Source organism: Haemaphysalis longicornis, unplaced genomic scaffold (assembly GCF_048455015.1).
Source record: "Haemaphysalis longicornis isolate Haplotype H1 unplaced genomic scaffold, Haemaphysalis longicornis Haplotype H1 scaffold_1, whole genome shotgun sequence".
Taxonomy (NCBI): domain Eukaryota; kingdom Metazoa; phylum Arthropoda; class Arachnida; order Ixodida; family Ixodidae; genus Haemaphysalis; species Haemaphysalis longicornis.
Genome location: NW_027526203.1, coordinates 447,532,047 through 447,555,224, shown reverse-complemented (window position 1 = coordinate 447,555,224; position 23,178 = coordinate 447,532,047). Strand labels below are relative to the sequence as shown.

Below are 23,178 nucleotides of genomic sequence, written 5' to 3'. Positions count from 1 at the left end.
TTGAGTGCGCGATAACTAACACTGAATGGCCTGGAAATCATCAGTTTTGGTTTCCCATGCTTCTAGCCCAGGAGGCACGCATGACCTCACCGTTTCATGTGGGCATCAAAACACCTCTGAGAACGGTCGGTAGAGGCGTAGCTGCGACCACCCCACCATCAGAGATGAGCGGCTGAGCTACCTGGCGTTTAGGCCTACCAGTGCGCGGGAATTTGAAGACCGCTTTGAATAGGCCTCTCTTATTTGCTTGCTTAAAGCAGCTCTGAGCAGCCACAAGCTCTTGGACAGGAAGTTACGCAATGGGTCAGGTGAAGGAGCAGCTCTAAGCTGCTCTGAGCTGCCCGCGATCCGGCGCGGCAGACGAACTGCGGAGGAGCAGACTATTTGTAGTCTGCTTCTGTCGGCACTGCGCGTAGGCGCTCGGAAATGCAAAGTTAGAACTCTGATAACTGTTATTTGGTTACAAATTATTACAACCGTCTTTTAAAGTGTCTGTCGAAGTAACTACAAAATTTCTTGGTTGTAACCTGTCCCTATACAAAATTTCTTGGTTGTAACCTGTCCCTAACTATCGTTACCGCACCTATTCAATATCGTTCAAATTGAACAATACCTTAAGAGCCCTTTTTCATAGTGTTCCAGGCATTTCTGGAACAAGTAAAGCTATTTGGAGTTAGCTCAGAAAATGCTCTATCAAAATCAGTTTTTTCATTTTTGCAACAAAAACGTAATTTTTTACACGCGTCTGCATCACCTGGGTGTGGAAAAGGGGCGCAGTCACTGCTAGTAAAGAACTCGTAATTACTCTGCATCAGCATTCGGTTTTTGTATTTTAATAGGGCACAAATGGTGATTCGGATGATGATTTTCAATCATGAGGTTTGCACTCTGCAAGTAGTAATCCCTGAAATTGCTGAAAATGTCAAGCAGTGCCTGTTTGCAAAGTTACTTTATGATTTTAGTTAGCTTTATTGCCTTTGCGCATGTTGTTGTAATGTACTTCTACTTACCACACACAGGACCATTCGCAAATTCGCAAACAGTTTACAACAGTTTGGTTTCGTTTCTGCTTCAAGCCTACTTGCGCCTTAAGCGTCCACTACTGATCTCCGAAAAAAGCATGCCGCTCATGATTTCACCCCACCCTAACCAGATTTCTGTGATAAGAACTTCCGATGCAAGTCAAAAGATAACACCCAGTTATCTTTTCCGACGAAGAGAGTGCTTCAAACCGGCCTTACACACCGCCAGCTGTTCGCCTGCTAGTTTTGTTTCCATACGAGGGTATCTCCGGAGGTCTAGCGTTGCTCCTTAGTTAAACTGTCTATTTGAACAAATTCTTAATAAATTTTGTACTGTTTCAAAAATGTTAAGTGGCGCTGCAATGCAGGAGGCTCGTAGTGCTGAGCAGTGCTGATCTTGTTTATCGCGCCACAGGTACTTGGGCAAAGTTTGCAGGGCACGATTCTAGCGCATCGCACCTCATTCCTGCCAGCAAGGCAGGCCAGCGTCTTCTCGACGCTGGCCAAGGCGGGGGTGTCGTGGACCCTCGAGATGACGGCTGACCAGCGGGTGCTTGGCCAAACTGACCAACAGCGGGGCGCTGAGGGGGGCGGCCCACTGCTGCAGCGACTGAGGGGCCACCACCGCTCGTGCTCTACGAAGAAGTGGTGGCCCCCGTGGATGCGGGACCTGGTGGCCTGGCTCCTGCTCTGGCAGCTGACGTGAGGCTGGACATCCCAGGTCTGCGCAGCAAATGGCGGACGCCCCACTGCGGACAACTGCAGCTGGCACGGGGCGTGGTCTGGGGCAACCTAGACAGCCACACCCTTGTTTACACGGACAGCTCGGTGCAGCAGCTGCGGCCGCCGTGCTGGGAGAGGCCACCCGGCAGGCGCGGCTGCCCTCTTCGGCCACAGCTGAGCTGGTGGGTGTCGGACTGGGCCTGGACCTGCTGCTGGAGCTTGCCCGAGCGCTGTGCCCTGCTGTGCGACTCCTGGGTGACCCTGGCGCGCCTCCGGGACGGTGACTCGCACTCCCTGCTGGACCGGGGCACTCGGCTGTGCCTGCAGTGGGTCCCTGCCCACATCGGGCTGGATGGCAACGAGCGGGCGAACGAGCTCGCTGCAGGGGCACACGCGCTGCCTCCCTCGGACATTACGGCCCAGGCGGCAGCGGCAGCGGACGACGCCCGCCTGCTCATCCAGCGACACATCCGGACCCGCGGCTGCGTGTCTGAGGGGGCCTGCTGCATGTGCGGGCATCACGCCTGCCTCGTCGACTGCGCTCGGCCGTCCTGCGCCTCCGCGTGGGGGACGCGTGGACGGCAGAGCGGAAACACCGACTGGGGCGGGTGGCCAGCCCCGCCTGCACTCACTGCCGAGCGCCCGTGCAGTCCCTGCAGCATGTACTGTACGAGTGCCCCAAGTTTGCAGCAGGGTGGGTGGAGCTGGCCGTGCTACGAGGAGTGCGGTCACTCGAGGAACTGCTTTGGCCCCCAGGCAGTGCCAAGGAGCGGGACAAAGTGCTCGAGGCCCTGGGTGCACAACTGGGTGCCTCGGGGCTCCACAGCGCACTCCGCTACAACATCATGCAACAGCCCAGGTTGCAGTGGAGTGCTGCTGCTGGGGTAGCTTTCGTGTGTGTGTGTGTGTGTGTGTGCAGGTGTCTTTTCTGGTACACCATTGTGTCCTGTACCTTGATATTTATTTATATGTCTAGTGTTTAGAAGCATTTGTCCTTTGCTCTGTTGTTTAACTCAGTTTTATTTTTTGTTTTTTTTTTCCACCTATACATTGTATATGTTCCTTCTTGATCTTGCCTATATGTTATATATAGGCAAGCCCTCTACCCTATTCCCCTATTCCTACGTACTCTTTCCTCCCTATCCCACGTCTCCTACACCAGGAGGTGTTCCGGTGTCCGCCCCTAGGCGAGAGAACACCTGCTGGTGGACTTTCCTTCCTTTCTATAGTACAATAAATACAGTCATACATACACACAATAGCAAGTCAGAAGATGATAACAAACCTCGTTTATGTTTTGAGAGATAACTGACAGTGAACGTCAACAAGCATCAACCACGGAGTTTCGTTTTCAACTCCATGCATGTTTTTCCGCATCGTGTGCTTGTCCCGAATACTGTGCTGGACGTAAATGTGAAGTCCATCATTGACAAGATGTTTTTACTTCACGTGAGGACAAATTAATAAGGGTAGTGTCCTGGGCACGTTGGTACTCAATTGTGAAATAAAATGATTGCGCTAAAAAGGGGACACGGACGGAGTGAGGACAGACACACACTGCGCCGTGTGTGTGTCTGCCCTCACTCCGTCCGTGTCCCCTTTTTAGCGCAATCATTTTATTTAACAGAGGAAATTGTTGCCTCTGATAATGTCAAACCACCAGATTTCTTCCAGGGAACCACCCGAAATTGCACATTTTGAAATGAAGGTCGGGCTTCACCGCATAGTATGGGCACCACGCGTGCCAACATTTTTTTTTTGTCTGACAAACTGTTCCCTGCAATTCAACATGTTTTCTAAGACGTGTTTTTGAAATGTTTCCCTACAAAATGTATATTCCAAATTTTTTTTCTATCAGTGGTTTGTTATACACTCCTTTTTTTATCATTTTCTTCGGCAACTTGACAAAAATTTTGATTGATATTTTTTTAGCAACTATGATGTATGAAAGCATTTTAAAAACCGGTGCTATTGGAAAGGGCATCAAATCTGCATTTTGTGTTCCTGTAATTAGTGCCAAACCAATTTTTCTAGCAGAAAAAAAACGGTTTCTTGGACCCCTAAAAATCGGTTAATTTTCCAGCGATAACGAAGGAGTTAAAGAGGCAGACGGGACGCTGTTTTCATGCACACTCTGGCTGCGGCTGAACAAGTTCTAGGAGAAGTGCACTAGCCGGTCTAAATGACCTGTTTACCTCACATAGCCAGTGCCACACCTGCGATTTTGGTGATACTCTACTTTCACAATAACTACTAGGACACGGTGTGTTCTTTAGAAGTATGTTCCACGCGTCATAGCTCATATTTCTGCCAGGGTATTCCGATAAGCAAAGGAAGTGAACTGTGTAATATTAACACCGAAAATTGGTGCCAGTACCTTTTTAAATGAAGTGATTATGACATCCCAGTAGTACACTGCCATTAAGCCAAAAAAAAAGCAAGGGATTCCACGAACTGGCCCCCACACGAGCCCCCACAAAAAGCAGAGAGATCAAAGCCGGCGAGAAGGATACTGAAACTTTGGTCTGTTATCTCCAGGTGCCACAAGTTGATGCGAAGGTCGTCCGCCGAGAGGTACGTTTCCTGGTCACTATTGACGGATATGGAGTTTATGTGGTACGTATGCGCGTTGGCGAAGATTCGTCGCGGTGTCGCCTCCACCAGCAGCTCCATGGGCTGCAGTGTGGGGACCCGCAACGCTGTCATGCCACCAATCTCCGCTCGCGAACTATAGCCATCAATGCGCTTGTCCCGCTCCGACACTTTCCACAGCTTGATCGTCTTATCATTGGTGGAGAGGAGGAAATGGGCTTGGTTCTTGCGCCTCAGCCACCGGATCTTGTTGATCTTCTCCTCGATTTCAAGACTCTTGAGGTAGTCAAACTCCGGTTCGTGGCTTTGAAATGTACTATACACATTGTACTCTCCTCTCCTAGGTTGGCTCTGGCGGGACTGAAAAGGACCAAGGGGGAGAGAGAGAAAAACGAGATGACCTCAGTGCTTGCACACTGCTTGGCTTGCCTGAACAAGAAAAACGCACCGCACTGTTCACGCAAAAGGCAGACCATGGCATAAGAATGCGCTCTTTCCCTTTCTCTGTACAGCCATGGACAAATCAACGCCAACACGAAAATATGAACCGAACACACAAACAGCGCAATTTCCTTCCATGCAAGTCAAAATGACGCATGGCTTAGCTACAAAAACAAAGTTGGCAAATGTGGCTTTCCAAATATACCAATAGCATGCCATTATTGGACTTCGACGAACAGTATTGTTCAATTTTGCGTATTACAATATTTTCATGTTCACAGGGGTGAGACATCTGAATCAGGCGTGGGAGCAGTTTTTGGAGCAGCGAAATCTTGATTTTGGAGCAGAAGAACGACATTTATTGTCACCTTAGGAGCCTAAAAAATACACTGAACACTACACTGAAACAGCCCTTTAATAAAGTTTTTTTCAACCAGAAACTGCACTACCTTTTTATCAACCATTTCAAAATTCTTAGGCCCTATGCACAGATAGCATGGAGCGCCGTTGAAAATATTGAATTGAAAAACTAAGCAATCGTAAGGCATTTTTGTTATGTGAATGCTGAAATTATTATTTTTGTAATTCCAGACTCTGCTTTATGCACTACTGTAGAGTCGCGGCAAAAGTTGCGCAAAGCGAGGTGACAGTCATCGCACCCCACCAGCCCTCCCACTTCAATCACGAAGGTGCAAGTTCACTACGTTCATAATTTGGATAACGTTGATGTGTTTAGCCACCTCTGTTTTGGCATTAAATTTCACTTCAGATAGATGAACCATTATTACTAGTGTGCAATACTAGCCCGTCCCGCTAATACACTGCTTAAACTTTTGCGGCGATGTAGCCTGCGCCGCCACTTATGCAGTGTCGATCGTTCCATTCCCGCCGCTCGCAAGCTCGTTGTCAAAGGCGACAATAACTTGGCGTTTTAAAACCCCGCTGAGTCCGAAATTTCACTTCAAGCATGCACCGCGCCTCACACGCAAGGCCGAAGCACGCCGAATTCGCGGGCACCACGTTGTTATTGATGAACTCCCCGTTTTTCGAGTCGCGCAACTTACCGCAACAGATCAAATGACTAAATGTAAACCCAGCCACCCCCATAACCAAAACCACAGTAGAAATCAGCGAAGGGCACTCTGCCTGAGCCACGAGCAACTGCTTCGCCCGGCGGCCATATTTTTCAATTTTCACCACACCAAGATGGCAGCACCTGGTATTGTCGTTCCGGAGCTCTGGCGCTACGAAAATTGCTGTTTTTTTATCAACTTGCACAAGTAGTTTGCTGCTTCAGCACAGGTATTTTTTCTACGGGAGTTTGCAATGGTTTTCAATGGGAAAACTTTAAAAACCCACAGAATATAACAAGCGCAACCCGACATATGTGACTTTCGAAAAAACTACCTCTCGGACAATTTTATGCGGGTTTTTTAATGATTGATCAATCAATTAATCTTGAAACAAACAGCATCGCCTTGGAGATGCTGGAAAAGTATGCCGTGAGTAAGCATTTTTCCACACTGAAACTAACCTGAGAATTAAAATCCTTGGCTCTCAGACTATTTTGGAGCAGTTTGGTGCAATTTTTGCAATTTTCAAGCTTTGAGAGCAGCTTGGCACAGTAAAACAAATTTGTATCAAAACTGTGCAATCTGAGCAGTTGTCTCACCCCTGTGTTCACATTTCATTTGTTCATGACTGTACTATATATTATAACAAAGGTTATTCGTTTTTGGGTAAAACCAGATTTTTACAGTTTTTACACACCGAACATATATCAGGAGAACCGGGTTACTCGATTTCTCCCCGAATGGACCTTTTCAAAGCAGCAGTCTACACAATCGTGGACTGACGACCCGCACTTCTCAACCAAAACTTGCTGGAAGCAAGACCCATAAACGCAGCTTTTGAACTCGTTGCGTATTGGCATGACTCTACTGCTCGCTACCCCAGGCTGGCGAATGCTACACTGACATTTTTGTGCCTAGCCACTGGAAGCTGTGATATGGCGAGAACTTTCTCCCTCCCAACTGAGACACGTTCAACGATCGGTCAGGCCTTGAAGGGAGACCGACATGTTTCGCATGAACATAATAAAATGTTTCATAATAAAATGTTTCAGCTGACACATGGAACATACTACTGGAAGGCTTGCTGTACATAGTGTGCACCTTTATCGAAACGTGTTGATTTTTAGGTACACTGATATGTGGTTATAACATGGGCAGAGATGTGCCACAGAACAACCAAAAATTAAATGAAGACGCTAGAAAATTGACCTACATACATGCTGCCAAGATTAAAAAGCAACTGCATCACTGGCGCATCCCTCCCTCCTTTCCTTCCTTGGCTTCTCACTATCTATATATCAACGAACACATCTGCACCCCATGGCCAAGCTAGCAGCGCAGTCAGCTGCAATGCACGACGAGGCGGTCTAAAGAGAGAGAGAGAGAAAGGAGCCACACTTGCTCTCACTTTTGGACGTAGTTGGCAGTGAAGCAAGCAAAAATGCAACATTTTGTTTTCACGATATCTTTTCATGTCCTTCAGCAGTGAAATGTTCATCACAATTTATTCTTTGCAAGTTTCGATTTGACATAACTTGACGCAACCTGTGAAAAAAATGCCACGTAAGAAACATGCACCTCCCGAATTGCAACAGCCCCGACTCTTACACGGCACCTGACTGAGCTTGCGCGCGTATCAGCTGTGCACAAACTCGGGCTAAAGTTACTGTATCCGCTGATGCATAAACCCTGTTTAGGACCCTAACTACAACTGAGACACACAATCTAGAGAGATGCGCATAGGACAGCAACCAGTTTCACTACCACCACACCTGGAGTGCTGCTGTGCAACTGCGATGCTACCCTATGCTATATTGCCGCCCAGGCATGCAGTTAACCACCACAAGGAAAAGGTAAGATGGTGCTTGACCAGCTCAGCAGCTCACAGTTTTTAATGTTCGATGCGAATTAGTCATCATATATTCTGAGTAGGGTTAATTTTAAGGCGCAGTTGGCGTGGGGCAATACGGAATGTGCAAGTTCGATACCCGCAGCTGAATTGCTTTGCCAGTTAAAAAAGAAAAAAAAAAGAGAGAAGCCTTTCAGTGAGGTTTTGTTGTTCGCCCCTTTGTAACTCTTATTCATAGCCCCTACATTTTTCCTAAATTTAACACATGGTCCTTGAGGTTTGTTGGGCTGCACCACTGGCATTGTACAACGGAGTGGCCAGTGAGTTCGAGTACTCAATCCAATGCAGCCAGGGTGGAATTCCAGCACTTAAACCCCATGAACCCACAGCGCAACATCCCAGCCTAGAGACAATAGTTTAGTGAAGGCAAAGTAATCAACGGTGAAAAAAATATGTAACTGGACAGCTACAGTGCCTACAGCAAACTACAGGATATTCACGCCTGAATTGTCATCAGAGAATGCAGTACACATGGCATTTCGTACTGCATTCTCTGCAGTACACATGGCATTTCATTTTCAGCAACTACAAAGAAAAAATATTCACAATGGTCTTTGAAGGGCACTTAAGACAAAAATTCAAAACTCGGGGTTTAACGAGTCGTAGTTACGTGTAGGCTATGAGGTGTGCCGTAGCAAAGGACACCTGGAGGGGAAGGCCCAAGCTCCATTGTGGGAATCATGGGAAACCGCCACAGTAGCAAGCACGCTCCAACGGTGAGACACTGCGAGGATTTGCCTGGCCCTTCTAATACCCCTGTCACATGGGCACTTTCAATCGCATTTGAGTCGATCCGGATCGGGCCTTTGCTACACGACAGTTTCAATCGCGATCGAGCTCGATCCTGCTCGAACTCAATCCTGGTTTTTCAAGCGCGATCGAACGAAAGCGGCGATACTCTCATCCCCGCTCAGTAATGGCACAGAATGTGACAACTTCAACTAACGCCACAAATTGTGTCAAATAACTTGACCCACATAAGCGCGAGGTAATGTTACCAGACGCCGGCCGTAAGTACATTGTTAGCGCCATCTGGCGTACACGAATGCAACCCGTGCAACTTCTCGATCGCGATTGAAATGTGCTGTGTAGCAGCGGCAGTGCGTCGAGTGCGCTTAAAAACTCGATCGCGATTCACTTCAATCGCAAATGAAAGTGCCCGTGTGACAGGGGTATAAGATGGCACCGCCAGCTTCAGCTGGCGCGCATACGTAGGCCAGGGAGAAGGGAGGGACTGGGCCCAGATGTTACCAGGTGCGGCAGTGGAGCGACCTGGCTTTTTTCCTTCCAGCCTAGGACTAACCATCGTCCACCAGTAGCACTGGGAGCCAAACGACTGCGGCCGGTCAAGCATTGCGGGCCTGCCGAAGACATAGGGAGCACTTGGGTGGTTTTTAGAGAAACTCCCTCGGAGGTTTGCATTGGTTGTCTTTGTGTCATGCCTGCTTCCCACGTCACCATCATAAACACGGCAACCACATCTGCAGGATTCTCAGAGCGTCACTCATGCCCCATCTTGGCGCCACTAACACAGGGCCTCGCCAGCAAATGCTGCTGAGGCAAAAATCAGGCAAGATGACAAGCAACACCAGTGATTGGAGCGACCGAATGAGGCTTGCCGACTGCAATGCTTCAGACGCTGGAGACACGCACGCCTCCGTTTCAACATGTTGCCGGGCCATCTCCTTTGTTGTAGTGGCCTTGGTGAAATGTCATGCAGGTACCATAAGGCGCGGCGGACTCTGCCTCCGAGACTTCAGCGGTTGCGAGTACGCAAACATGTATGATGCATCCACCACTACAGTGCTCAGAGTTTGAGGTGCAACAGTGGCCGATGCAATGTGTGACAAACAGCGAGGACGACGCTGAAAGTCAGTTTCTCTTTCGCTGCAGGTGGTGCGAGGGTGCTACAAATAGTGTCCGCACTACTGGGTGTGTGCATGTCGATGCCAAGGTTGCATTTGGAAGCAAGAGCTTCACGTAACTCAGAAGGTTGCTTGTTCTGTCGCAGGTGATCGCCAGCCTCAGGCAACTTTTACCGGTGAGGAGTGCCTGTAAGCCACAGTTGGAGCTATGCAGGTGCCGTGGCACTGTACTGTGCACAGAATGTTTGGTGCTTTTTCTGCACTCCAAGCTAGGGTGGCCAAAGGTCTAGGCGTGTTGACCGGTACAGTGCAAGATGTAGTTCAACGCTTCTCCATATGATGGCAAAGTTAGGCTGAGTGCCTTCCCTGCCACAGAGTGTTGCACGCAGGACACGGTAGAGGTACTTCAAAAAGTATTGCTATACATATACTGCTATACATATGTTGGCTGCCTAAAATACAGATAAGGCGATACACGTAATTTTGGCGGAACAGTATACTTAAGAGATACTAGTGCAGATGCAAAAAAGTATTGTAGAACACAGAATAGATACAAATACTGCAACCCTCTTTATTTCAACGACCTAAAGTTCTGAAAATATTTTTATGCAGCATTACCCACTTCGAACCAAAATCATGGCACTTAACAGAATAACTGGTACAAGTAAAACTTTATAGGGACCCTGCAGCACTTACCATCAACTACTCGGAATGTCTTTTGGGGTAAAAATTATTGTCTCAGCAATCGCCTCCCGCAAGAATTATGAAAATCTGTTCACTACCACCGAAAATACGCGTGATGAGAAATCGCAACGAAAGCCAACACCCTCTGCGCGCTCTCTCCCAGAGAAAGGGGCGGCTCGCGGCATTCTCTTTGGCAGCCTTCGATATATCAAAGGCCGGGGAGTTTTCTCCTTTTCTCTGCAACGTGAAGGGCTCTTTTTCCAGTCTGGTGCCACAAAAAAGCAGGCAGTGCTGCCTGCTCGCAAGCGCGCTCAAGCTGGTAGGGCGTTTTTGAAGCAATAAACGTTTGTTGTCGAGTGGTCTCGTTGAAAGGGGAGTATTGTGTTCGTCACTTGAACTCGCGTGCACTCATACAGGTTCAGGCGTAGACGAGGTTGGTACACAGTGCCAACGACAGTGGATCGTCACAGGAAAATAATCTGCAAAGTTGACCAGTGACAGCCAATAGGAAAGCTATGGCCGTATAACGTCGCTTAGGCCATGCCAGGGGTGCATAATGAGGAAAATGGAAGAGAGAGCGGCTGGTTTTTCCGCGTCTTTCACAGCGATTTGCGCGCTCACCGCTTCCCGTGCACGTGTAATATTTGGCTCAGGTATTTCTGGCAGTGTAATCTAAACATCACGCAGATTTACTTGCACTGCTCAAAGAGTGTTGCAGGGTCCCTTTAGGACAAAAACAGTTTCCTTTGGCACACAAAGAACTGACATTATTCCAGTTGAAGTAAGCAACTTCTGCAATTTTGCACGTCATTCTCTGACTGCTTTCTCGGCATTCACTTTTCAGACAGTTTATTCCAGAGCAAAATTTCGTCCCAGGAAACTTTTTGAAAAACGAGAACCTTGCATCTTTCTTGATTTCAGGACAATGCTGATGAAGTCCATCAGATATGCTTTGGGATGCTTGACAGCTCCCCTTGAGCTGGACACTTACTCTTCATTCCGCCAATGTAACAATGATCAACTCCAACAGCTGGTGGGGGGGCACTTTGGCAAACTAAATTCCCACGATCAGGAGCTCCCATAAAATGTCTCTAAGGTGACGAGGTCAAACAGAACGGGTTTCGGACACAAAGCCGCCAGATTGCAGTGCGCTGCGTTCCTTATCAGAGTTTAACACTGAGTAAGGGAAGAGCAGGGAGGGGCAATAGCCTGTAACGATGCTGCTCACGCGTTGCTGTCCACTCTTAGGATTGCCAAATACAACGGGCTACATTAGTTGTCCTCATCTCACTCGCCAAGACTTAAAAGTGCTGGTTTCCCAAGTTGCTGGGCATAGTACATAACACTCAGATAAGCGACGATGAAACACTTCGTGCGTCTAACTTACCATCATCCTTCTGGACAATTCAAATGCCACCACAGGACATGCATAAAGGCATGCGTGTAAGACCCCTGATCTCCACTATGCTTTGTCTGACTTTATGGCCTGTGGAGACATGCACGCAACCTGCACATCAGTGGGCCGATTCCCTTGCTTCCCTTCATGTGAATGGACGAACCCAGCATGCAGCTTGATAGAGAAACTGCCACACCAGTGCCTGCTTATCCTAGCACTGCCGCCTACAGCAAGGTAGCCAGGTGCTGTAAAACGAGTACAGCAAAGCAGATGGAATGGCTCTTGCATAAAAGAAAAGAAAAAAGGGGTGCCTTTTGTTTCACAATCATAGCTACACATTGCCTACGAGACACACTGTAGTAGAGGGCCCTGGAATAATTTCGACCCTACGAGGACCTTTAACGCGCTCCGAAATCGCAACACGGGCATTTTCGCTTTTTGCCTCCCACTGCAAAGCAGCCACCGTGGCCGGGATCGTACCTGCGTCTCTGGGTTCAGCAGCACAACCCCATAGCCACTGAGCCATCACGGCGAGTACACTTTAAAAATTGTTCTCAATATTGGAAATACAGATACTCAAAAGCATGTCTAAAATACTATCCCAATATTCTAGTATCACATTACAGTTAAACCTAGATATGACGAAGTTGACAAAAATTCGCAATTTTCAGTTACATGCAGGTTTAGAGTTAAGGCTCGCCTGAATAAAGCGAAAACCAAAATGCCGGTATTTAACAGTGAAAAACTGCGTTACTTGCGCCTCCTGCTTCCCCACAAACTCAGTCACTACACGGCACTCCACAAAAGCAAGGTCCCTTACCCCGTATTCGCAACGTAATTACCACTTTTGCTGTTTGACACTTTTCGGTGCCTTAACTCATTTCAAGGACCAGACTTGTGCAGACAAGGGCGCCTTTTCACGAGCGTGATGCTCTTTGCCGCACTCAAAATTGCTGAGAGGGTGGGTAGCAGCTGGGAAACTACCGGGCGGCGACATTCTTTCTTGCCGCGGAGACAGCATTTAAAATAGCGAGCTTGTGTTGAAATGACAAAATTTCTGGCAGCAGAACTCATCACCGACGAACCGACACCGCAGACAGGTGTGTAGACTCGCGACTACGCGCCGACAGGAAAGGCTAGTACCTAACCAACACCGCACTCGCTGGAAACGCACGTTAGTTTGCGGCGCGGGCGAAGTTCACTAAATTAGTGCGTTCCGCTAGCCGATTTTTCAGTGGGGCAAATTCGTTACATTAGGTTAGCCGTCGCAATGCCTTCGTTACATAGAGGTTGCATACACACGGGTGTCAATCGGGCTGGCAATGGGGAATTGAAAAACTTCGTTAAATCCAGGAATTCCTTACATAGAGGTTTGTTGCATCCAGGTTTAACGGTACTGACCAGCCCCGAGTCGCTAACGTAATCTGTTACTAAAGCCACATGATTCTGTTTTAACTTGTCTATATAAAACTTGAGCTAAAATTTGCCTATGAGCATAAACGTAATAAATCAAAGTGAAGCTTATTATTTTGTTCACAATTTCAACCAGAGAAAACTGCAGAGCACATAACTGTTTTTGCCAACAATAGGGATGCAAAAATATGCGTGGTCAAACAACTTTGGACATAAAAACTTATTAAAATCACTAATGGGAAGCCATCATAACCATGCACCTAATATTCTGGACATATTTTTCTGCGATAATAAGCAAGGAGAAACTGTTTTTGAAGCCAACGCACATATTGCTGACGTGGCTGATGCACGTAGCATGCTTGCATAGAAGGCGAACGAAATATTTGATGCACAGAGACATTTCAAGAGATATTCTAGAGGCTGCCATCAAATACTTGCCCATGCACCATTTGTGCATTTGTTTTCATTTCTTGGTACAGTTGGATGGAATCAACGACTGCCTGATGAAAAAAAAAGATATTCATTGGTGTTAATTAACACAATAATTGCTACTTGCATAATCAGAAAGAAAGAATATGGGACTATGAACAATAATGAGCCACATGTATTTGACCTGTTATACACATTATTTCAAAGGAAACACAAGGTAAAAAAAAAATCAGCACTACATCAGTCACAGTGCCAGTCGTAGCTCAAGGTGCCTCTGTTCTTCCATCTGCTGTGCACACTCTTGATGCCTTGTTCTTCCCTTCCCCTAAAAGTGCATTCTAGTAATGGGCGAAGTTTTTCACCGCTGTTTGTAAGTTGTTGCATCTTGCGCTGTTTGCAGCCCACCAGAGGCAGAGGCTTCAGCTGCACAAAAAGGGAGGCTCTCTCGCTTCCCGACATCTCCATGCTACATATCCGGCTGTGCAGAAACTTAGCCTTGAGTCACTTGTCGCTCCTGATGTGCAGCCATGGTCAAAATCGCAGGCACTCAGCACCTCTGCGCAGTAAAATTTGACATCTGCCCAAAGTGCACCTCGTGCATCGCTAGCAAGTTTCCAAACACCAAGCAGGTCATTAGCTTCTGTCTGTCCGATGGCTGCTCGCTCTTCAATGTCCCAAAGACACTCAGTTGTGCTTGCAGATAGGAAGCCACTGACCCGTGCTGTACGTACCACCACTTCTTTTCAAACTGACACACAGCGCGGCTGCAGGCATTATGACGCTGATCAAATTTTGCATCAGCATCACAAAAGCCCGAGCAGTCAGTTGAACGCTTGGTTTTCTCCTTGCACATGAAATGGTCTTGCCGGACAGCACTGCAAAAAAGGTGCAGAGGATCACTAAGCACACCCATTAGTTTGGCTGGAGCCTCTTGTCCATGGAATTCAGTGAGAGTTCCCACATTTCTAAAATTTTCATGTCTTGCTGCACCGAATACCGCGAAATCTTCGGTCCCTGGCCAGCATTTTGTATGCCAAAGTGCAATGCAATGCAGGCAGTGCTTTTTGCTTCAGTACAGACAACTCTGTGGTCCGGAATCTTGTCAAGGTGAGGTTCGGTAATAGCTAACCAGAGCACTAACCTAGATTGCCTGAAATGCATTGGGCACATTTTTCAGTGCTCAGTTAGAGCAGCAATTGTAAGTTTCATAGCTTCAAATGTTTTGGCAATAAGTTCATTTACTGCTTCATTTTGCGAGTCAGTCTTGCAAACACGCAGCACAGTTGATTTGTGGTGATTATAACCGTAACAACGCAGGCAGCAAATTTCAAACCTCCCACAGTATTTCACGCACACAGTGGTATCCCGTGTAGTCTTTCTGCCGCAAGGCGTCAACCTCTACACCCTCCATCCATCCGCAGTTGGCTTCTGTACTGACATTATCAGCGATTCCAGTGGTGACGCCAGATCGTTAACTTCAATTCCAAGAGTGATGATGACAGGAACCAGCCGGGAACGTCGGTGGCAGCTAATTGGTCAGTTTAGCATTTGTTGCGGAGCTTCAGTACTATCGTGATACATTGAAATACGAACAACGGAGCAAGTGGCTTTCTCTACATCCCACACATCCTGGCAGTACGAACAAGTTACGAGAGTTCGTGTCCAACCTTTGCATGGAAATGCCATCATTCAGCGTGTGAGCCTTTCGGTTCGTCTTTCCGCCGTGTTCGGCATCTGCTTACGCGAGCATTATCTAACTTCATCCCTGCCCCGAGTGAAAACGGTGCAAGCAGCTGCCTTCCTTTGCCTTTTTATTTCTAGACCCAACACTCGATGGAATGACGATGGTCTTACCTTATCAAGGTTGGCCGTGAACTCGCGCAACTTGTTCCAACTGCGCATACGCGGCCCGTCGCAAGGATGCGTGGCATGTACTAAAAGCTATGCGCTCCATTGTTCGTATTTCAATGTATCACGACAGTACCTGCTTTCGGTTGCCTTAATTGCCAGGTCAGATGCTTTGTTGATGAAAGTATATATGTATTCAGCACGATTTGATGCTGTCTGGGCAGTGAAGATTAAAATTTCACCGAGAAGGGATTCTGTGACCTCTGCTGCTTGGCAGTGTTTCAAGAAATTTTTGCAGCTACAAAATCGTTGACACTAGTGCATACTGTGTTTTGCAGAAGCTTTGCGTATTTTAAGTGCAATGCACTTTATAAGCGACCCCAAACCTTCCACCGCCGGCGGCGCCGTCCGTCCACAGTCCTCCTATCCCCTAGCAACGGCGTGGAGCGGAGAGGAGCGTCGGTAGCAACGGTGCAGTGACGTCACTCCCCACGTGACGACACGCCCCTCACCGCTCCTCGCGGCGCGACAGCGTGGGCCGCGCGCGTCCCTCTCCCTTCCCCGCGCCGTGACGTCACATACTCCACCTCCTCTCCCCGGCAGCTGCCGTGCGCCGCTGTGTGTCACTCTCCCTCCCCGCGCCGTGACGTCACGCACCCGCACCTCCTCTCCCCTCGCTCGGCTGCAGCTGCCGTGCGCCGCTGTCCCTCTCCCCTTGCGCTCGCCTCCTCTCTCAGCCACCTGGCTCGGCGCGGCGTACCCCCCTATATATGCAGCGATAAACCGCCAGACCTCCGTGGGTCGGCTCGCGCGCGCTCTCTCGCTACAGTCTTCTGCTCGCTCTGCTCCAGTTTAGACCACTCGCTGGCTGGGCGCCTCTCAAGGCGATGTCAGAATTACTACGCCGTGTACTCTCTGCGCAAGAAATGCATTCGCACTTCCTCACGATTCCCTTCGGGGAGGTGGGGGCAATTTTTTTTTCTTGGCCCTTTATATTTAATTTTATATTTAAATTTATACAATACCCTGTTTGTGTCTTCCTGCCCAGTGTGAAGCAGTTCAAATACTGAACAGCTAGTGTAACTTACGATACCGTAATGAAGCATAGCTTAAGATGCGGTACACGGCATCGAGGCAGTGATTAGATACACGGGTGTAGCCTGCAACAACCCATTCCAGTTTGAACCCGTTCCCAAAACGCCCTTCAGAAATCTGTGCACCACTGCCTTCTTGTGCCATGACAGAAGCCTATTTTGTACGAGCATCGAAAGGTACGCTGGACCCTCCCGATGGTGTACTCCAGCAATCCAGAGGCGCTCCACAGTTGCAGTCTGCTTCACAATTTATGGGACTTGATTTTTACCTACCGGCCAAAGCGCTTCTGCACACTGATTAGCCAGAGTCAAAGCAAGAATAAAGTAAAGTAAAAGCAAAGCAAGTAAATAATTCACAGTGACTCTTCACTGCGAGTTGTGAAACAGGCACGACAGTCACTCTGGCTAGACTAAGCGCTCTAGCCAATTGGGTAAAAATCAAGACAGACTGCTTGATCGCAAGTTGTGAAGTGGACAGCAAGCGTGGAGCGCCTCTGGACTGCTAGGAAACCAACGGGAGCACCAGGCACATCGGTACTGGCATTCCCCAACTATGCGAGACACGCCTCTAGACTCTCTGACCCGAGTACATTCGATATCATCTGTGACCCACGTACGACCAACGCATCTTTAGACACAGCATATTTTGTATAATATTTACAGACTACTCCAGACAAGTTCCCAGCTTCAACAAACTGTTTTGACCTGCTTATACGACTACAATGGCGTCAGGGGCCGACCAGACATCTGTTGCCTCTTCCACCACGTTCACCACTTCTCTGCAGTGTGGCATCCTCTCTCATTCGGAATTGTATTAGCTTGCTCTTCTTTGCCATGCGGGGTGCAGTTGGCTGTATGCAAAAAGCACTGCCACCTTTGAACACAAAGGCATGCCCCTCATTTACTGTTGGCCCGAATGCATTTTCCTGGCTGGGGCCACTGGCGAGATTAGGCTGGTCGTCCTGGCCATTTTCACCTCCGCAGACGTGCACATCTACGAACGTTGCACGGGTTTGCCTACCAGTGTCGTTGAAAGACCATAGCTTGCCCCTGGCGGGCTTATCCCTGCACCCCATGGCCACAGTAGCACACTCCGAAGTTTTGCCTCTGCGTTTTCCTTGCCTTTCCCTCTCTGCACAGCTTTTCTTCCGGCATCTTCCATGCTTTCCTATCCGCAACAAGCTTAGTATCAACATTCCTGTATCCTTGCAACCTCCGGTGAACCCTTCCTCCAAGTGCACTACCACAGCCACAATTGCCAGCTTTCGTTCTGTCTCGCTGAGCTGCATCGCACTTTGTGTGAGCAGTGACCCGTAACGATGCTTCCTTCTCCCCACGTCTTGCCACTCGATACTCAAATGTGCCAAACAAAAATGAACTAGCCACACACGTGTGATTGCTGATACATGCATGCCCAAAACGGCCATAGCGGTCCATCGTTGGGATATGCCCGACTGGGTGTTCAAGGTTAAATTTCGCGTTTCTGTTCACTGCACCGCACGCACATTCTTTGATGCCATCTCTAGAGGGATAAGTGAATTTCGTTTGTTGAAGATTTCTTCATTTTGCACTAGGGGGCAGCGCAATGTCCACCACGGGCTGTTCGCTGACAAGCGTGGCTCGTTTCTCATCGTGAGCATTCTATGGTGGCACACATAGCAAAAGCGATGATGACTTAAGTGAGGAAGAGAATTCAGTGCCTCCACCAAGCAGTGATGACAGTTATTCGACAGAAGCGAGTGACGAATACCACGACTGTGGTTGAGACAGTACCGGGCGGACCATTACTCTGAGCTATGCATTTTGTCTAAAGAAAGTGGCAAAAAACTTCTTCCTGACATCTAGAGGTTTCATTGTCAATAGTTTTATTTGGAGGTGCACACAGCTGCAGACAGTACTGCCGCAACCTCATTCAACAGCTGGTGGGTGATCTGAGGGCTCGAGCCAAAAAGCAGGGTCTGCACTCATGGAGTGCGAGAAAAGGCTATTTGGGACGAGCAATTTTATATATAAGGTCCGTCTACAAGGTCCCACGCCAAAGCAGCAAAGACTGTGCTGTTTGTAGCGATAGAAAAAAAAAAAAAAGAGTCGGGAGGGAAACTAATTTTTTGCAAAACCACCAGTAATAACCCTGGCCTGTACCCAGGAGAACGAGCGGTTTCGCACGCTGCTCAAATATTGGTAAAGAAATTGCAAGCAGAATGCAATAAAAAAATATCCTGTGAGTTTTTCTTGCACACTGCGTTTTTTCTTTGCAGTGCCAGAAACAGCCAAAATGGTTGCGGACCGGAACGGCCGGAAAGTGGGTAGAAGTTCCGGATTGCAAAGGGATAACCACCAACACCACTGGCCAGTATTGCGTTCACATTAACTTTTGAAACGACTACCACAGACATGCAAGCGCTCCGCCGAGCCACTTCGCACCTGTCGGCAGACAGCCCGATTGCACCACGTTTCGATGATGATAGCAACGCTGGCCCGGAAGCCTTCTATCACCTTAACCCTTTAACTGCCACTATCGAGATAACTTGGGAAACCACCCACGCGCACCCCATGCTACTCCCGAGTACACTCGTGTTGCTTTTTAAACTAACTCCCTGCCATTCCCAAGACAAAAAAAAAAAAAAAAAAAAAAAAAAAAAGGTGTTCAAGTCTCGCCATTTATGGAGAGGTCACCTAAATACATAGAACTTGTAAATTAAATTTTAGACAACAGACGGCGCGCATGATTTTACACCCGCGTCGCTTCGAATCGGCAGAGCGCAGCAGCCATGGGGAGTCAGCACGCCACGTGCGTCCGTGCTTTGACGGACGAAGAAATTCAAGAACTGCTGCTGAATTCTGACTCAGATGAAAGTGATAACAATGAAGGAGCTCAGCTAAGTGACTCATCGAGCGCAGACAGCAAAGAATGCCATCGAAGAGTTCCACACCAAGAAGGTTTTCTAAACGGCTGGACGATCTACTTAGCAGATCATTTTGTTAATTATTGTGGTAATTATATGTAATTGTAACCCTTTCTTATTTGAATAGGATAATCCTGAATAAATATCTTTACATGTCCTGCGGACTATCATGGTGCATTAGTACTAGCATAAAATTTCCACTGCACCAACATGAAAAAAAAATACCCGGCAGGGGGTGAGGAGCAGTCAGAAAAATTACGCCCATCTTCCCGCGAGGGAACCCTGGTGTGATGCGACGCATTGGGGGGTTCAATTGGTATTTCCATTGGGTTGATTCTCTAAATCGGGTGAAACGTGTTGTGAACGCGTATGATGCATTCTATCACATGCGGGTGTTCTCATACGTGGGAAGATGGGCGTAATTTTACTTTTCATGAAGGGACTGTTGCTTCCATCACGTCTTCATCGGAAGAATCAAGTCAAGCACGCAGTCGTCAAGCACAGTGACGCGGAGTCGAACGAGAGCGAGCGCTGACTGAACCGCCGCAGCACGATACCCGCTTTATATTCACAGCGCCTCAAGGAGAGGAGACAACGGAGGAGAGTTGCGCATGCGCACACTTGCGCGACGAGAGCGGAGCGAAGCGAGCGCACATAGCTGTTGTTTATGATAATGAGGCGGAATGAGAGCGTTGTGCGCACAGCTGTCGGAGAGAAGACGGGAGGAGAGTTGCGCATGCGCAGCTGGCGTGCGGACGCCGGACTACGCCGATGCAGGAGGGACATGCCTCAGAGCAAGAGATGCGTCGCATCTAAAAAACCCGGCAGTGAAAGGGTTAAAGGAGCCATGAAGAGCGAACACAAGTTTGTTTCATTCAAAAGATTGCCTCGTTAGAATCATACTGACACCACTTTTAACGTAGACTTCGCTCAAATAAGCTACATAATTAGGGAAAAAGGAAATGGCCATGCGACCCACCAGCTCATTTCCCTCAACAGAACCTATGATGTCATACGAGCCAGCTCTGCAATTGGCGGAGGGCGGCGCAAGCAGACGCAAATTAGGTAGAGCTTATAAGCTAGCCGAACGAGCGATTTGCACTTAAATTTAGGGCATATTCTTTACAAAGTAACAAGAATGGTGGGACAATCAGTGGAAGTTACGAAAGCACTTGTAAACATAGAAGTACTGATGCGTACTGCTGTTGGTACTGCACAGCACTGCGGGGCTTTGAGGTTGTCTCAGACGACACTGGCCGATTGACGCAAGCAACGGTGTCTTACGTGACCATATTTGTCAAGCGAGCACTGTTTTAGGAAACGATTATTTTCTCCCAGAACAAAAACAAGCCAGGTCTAATTACGTTCAAAAACAAACCAAAGGTAGAAAACAGCTTGCCACGGTATGGTGGCGCCATCTAGGTTCAGAACAGGGTTCCTCAGGGGCAGCACCACCCTGCAGGGTGGAGACACCCTTTGAACGGTCGTGCCGCTGCAATTGGGTCAACGTGCACAACGCATTGTTCTTTTCGTTTCCCACGATACCTAGCAACGCGAAACAGATAAGATGATTCAAACTTCGCCAGTAAATTGCGAATTGTGTTGCGGCAATAATTTTGATGCGGTTTTGAAGCGATGACTTGCTTCGGCGGCGAGCGAGCGACCCAAAATGGCGGCGCCAGCGTATACGCATCTCTACCCTGTACGGCGGCCGCGTGAATCAAGGTACTCTAGGCTGCAGAGCGGTCGGTTCCTGTGATGTCATTGCAGACCACGAAAACAAACGATTTAGCGGGAAAATCAAAATTTGAACTTAAATTGATTAATTTCTTAGTGAATAAAGCATCGTTTGTATCGGGGCCACTATAAAACACGAAATGTTTTGAATAAAACAAACTTGCATTTTCTCTTCATGGCTCCTTTAAAGGAGGGTTGCAAGCTGGGCTAATTGGAAAGACATTCTTGGATAAAACCAGCGCGAACTTGTGTTGCACTTCCTTTGTCTTTGAGTTCGCGTTGGTCTTATCCTAGCACCTTAAAATTTGTGTCACTTGCTTTATTTTTGTATTGACTGCAGCATTTATAAAGCACACAATTTTGCATGCCAGTCGGTTGTTCACACGGCCAAGCTTATTCAACTGCACATCATGCCTGGTCCAGACACTATTTTTTGGGAAACAGGTAATATTCAACATGTACATGCATGCTAGGCAGCCATGGACATGCACAAAAGACTGGGATAACATTGATCGAGTTCTTGCAGAAAATGCACAAACCGTGTAATCTGCTAAGCTCTACTACCAAGAGCAAAATGGCTGCGACAGCTCACTGGTCCTTCTACGTGGTGAAGTGTAGTGCATACACTCTAAACAACAAAGCACAGCAGTTTCAGTGACTGGCAACTTTTTTCTCGCGCAATGTGTGTCAAAATATGCTTTTGCAGGATATAAGAGCATGAGCGGGAATTACGAGTGCCCTAACTCATTATATTTTTTCTTTATTTTAGGCAGCACACTTTTAGGCACTAGCCAACACACATTTCCAGCTGTGGCGCAGTTGAGATACGTAGATCATTCAGGTAGTCCCACATTTGTCGTGCGGCTCACCACTCGATATGAGAATTCTGCCTGCACTCACGCTCCAACCACAGTGACAGGATCCCGCGGCACACGTTATGCGCATGATGCATCCGACCCTGTTTCACTAGGTCCAAACAGCGGCGGCTTATACCGCCCTGCTACACTGGCATCTTGAATGCCTTCGAACCGGATATCATTCAACTCACACGAGGGGTTCGAGTGCCATTCAGAATCCGCTGTGCTCCACTACTACTCGCTGTGCTGCGTGGCGCTGCCGCCGCCGAGTTGTTTTCATCTAATAATGCAACAATCAAATTTAAAAGCAGCCTTTGGCAGTAAAATGACATCAAATTATAAACAATTCCGGCTTTGACACACGTTTCGCTTAATTCTGAATTGCGATCAAGATATTTTTTATACTTTTGGGTGCATGTTTTGTGCTGTCTGGCCACACTGGTTTGTCGCTTGCTCGCACTGGTCTTGAGAATATAGATTACATCTTATCATGATTTAAAGGGGTCCTGAAATGCCTTCCGCCGATGTATGGATGTACATGTAACCAAATAAAGCAATGTATTAGCAATCTCCTCCTGCAAGAATTTTGTTAAAGCGATGAGTATTAGCTGAGAAATCGTAAATCAAAAACCGCGAATTATCGTCGCGCCGTATTTCCTCCTCCTTTCAACTGTTTCTTCGCTGTTGGCCTCCCCTCCCATGATGCTCCGCTCCTCAGCGGTGACGTACTTCCGCTATTGCGCTCCCACAGACTGCCGTCTGCTACGGGCCAGCTCTTTCGGCTTTTTCATCTCTGTAGACACCATGGACACAGGCTGGAAAAGCGAACGAATGACCTGGCCGCATGTGTGCGGCCTGGCCTTGCCCTTTAGCGGTGTACGTAGGTGCAGTTGGTATCGGCGGCGAACTCGCTGCCGCGTGGGGAGAATCGTGCGCTCGTTCCCTTTGGTGCACCGCGCACTGTTTATCCAAAAAGCGCGGTCTCAGATGTGGCCCCGCTGGTGCCGGGTGGTATTTTGCGGTGGTTGTAATTCCTACTACCGACGGCATGTGAAAAAAGACATTTTCAACCGACACAGAACCCGTGCACAAAACGCGCCGGATCGGATCGCTTTATCAGCGGCGATGAACGTGAAGGCGAAGAGCAAACCAACGCTGCACTCGATCAGCGAGAACCCGTGTTCTGACA

General features: G+C 48.1%; 1 protein-coding gene across 4 annotated transcripts in view; it reads right to left on the bottom strand.

Annotated features, from left to right (window-relative positions):
• Positions 1 to 23,178, bottom strand: part of Tws (protein phosphatase 2 regulatory subunit tws) — a 45,351-nt gene that overhangs the window by 7,192 nt on the left and 14,981 nt on the right. For all 4 annotated transcript variants that reach the window (XM_077687664.1, XM_077687666.1, XM_077687665.1 and 1 more), the window contains one exon: positions 4,259 to 4,697. In XM_077687664.1, the coding sequence (XP_077543790.1) occupies positions 4,259 to 4,697 (439 nt within the window). The remainder of the gene's footprint in view (positions 1 to 4,258; positions 4,698 to 23,178) is intronic.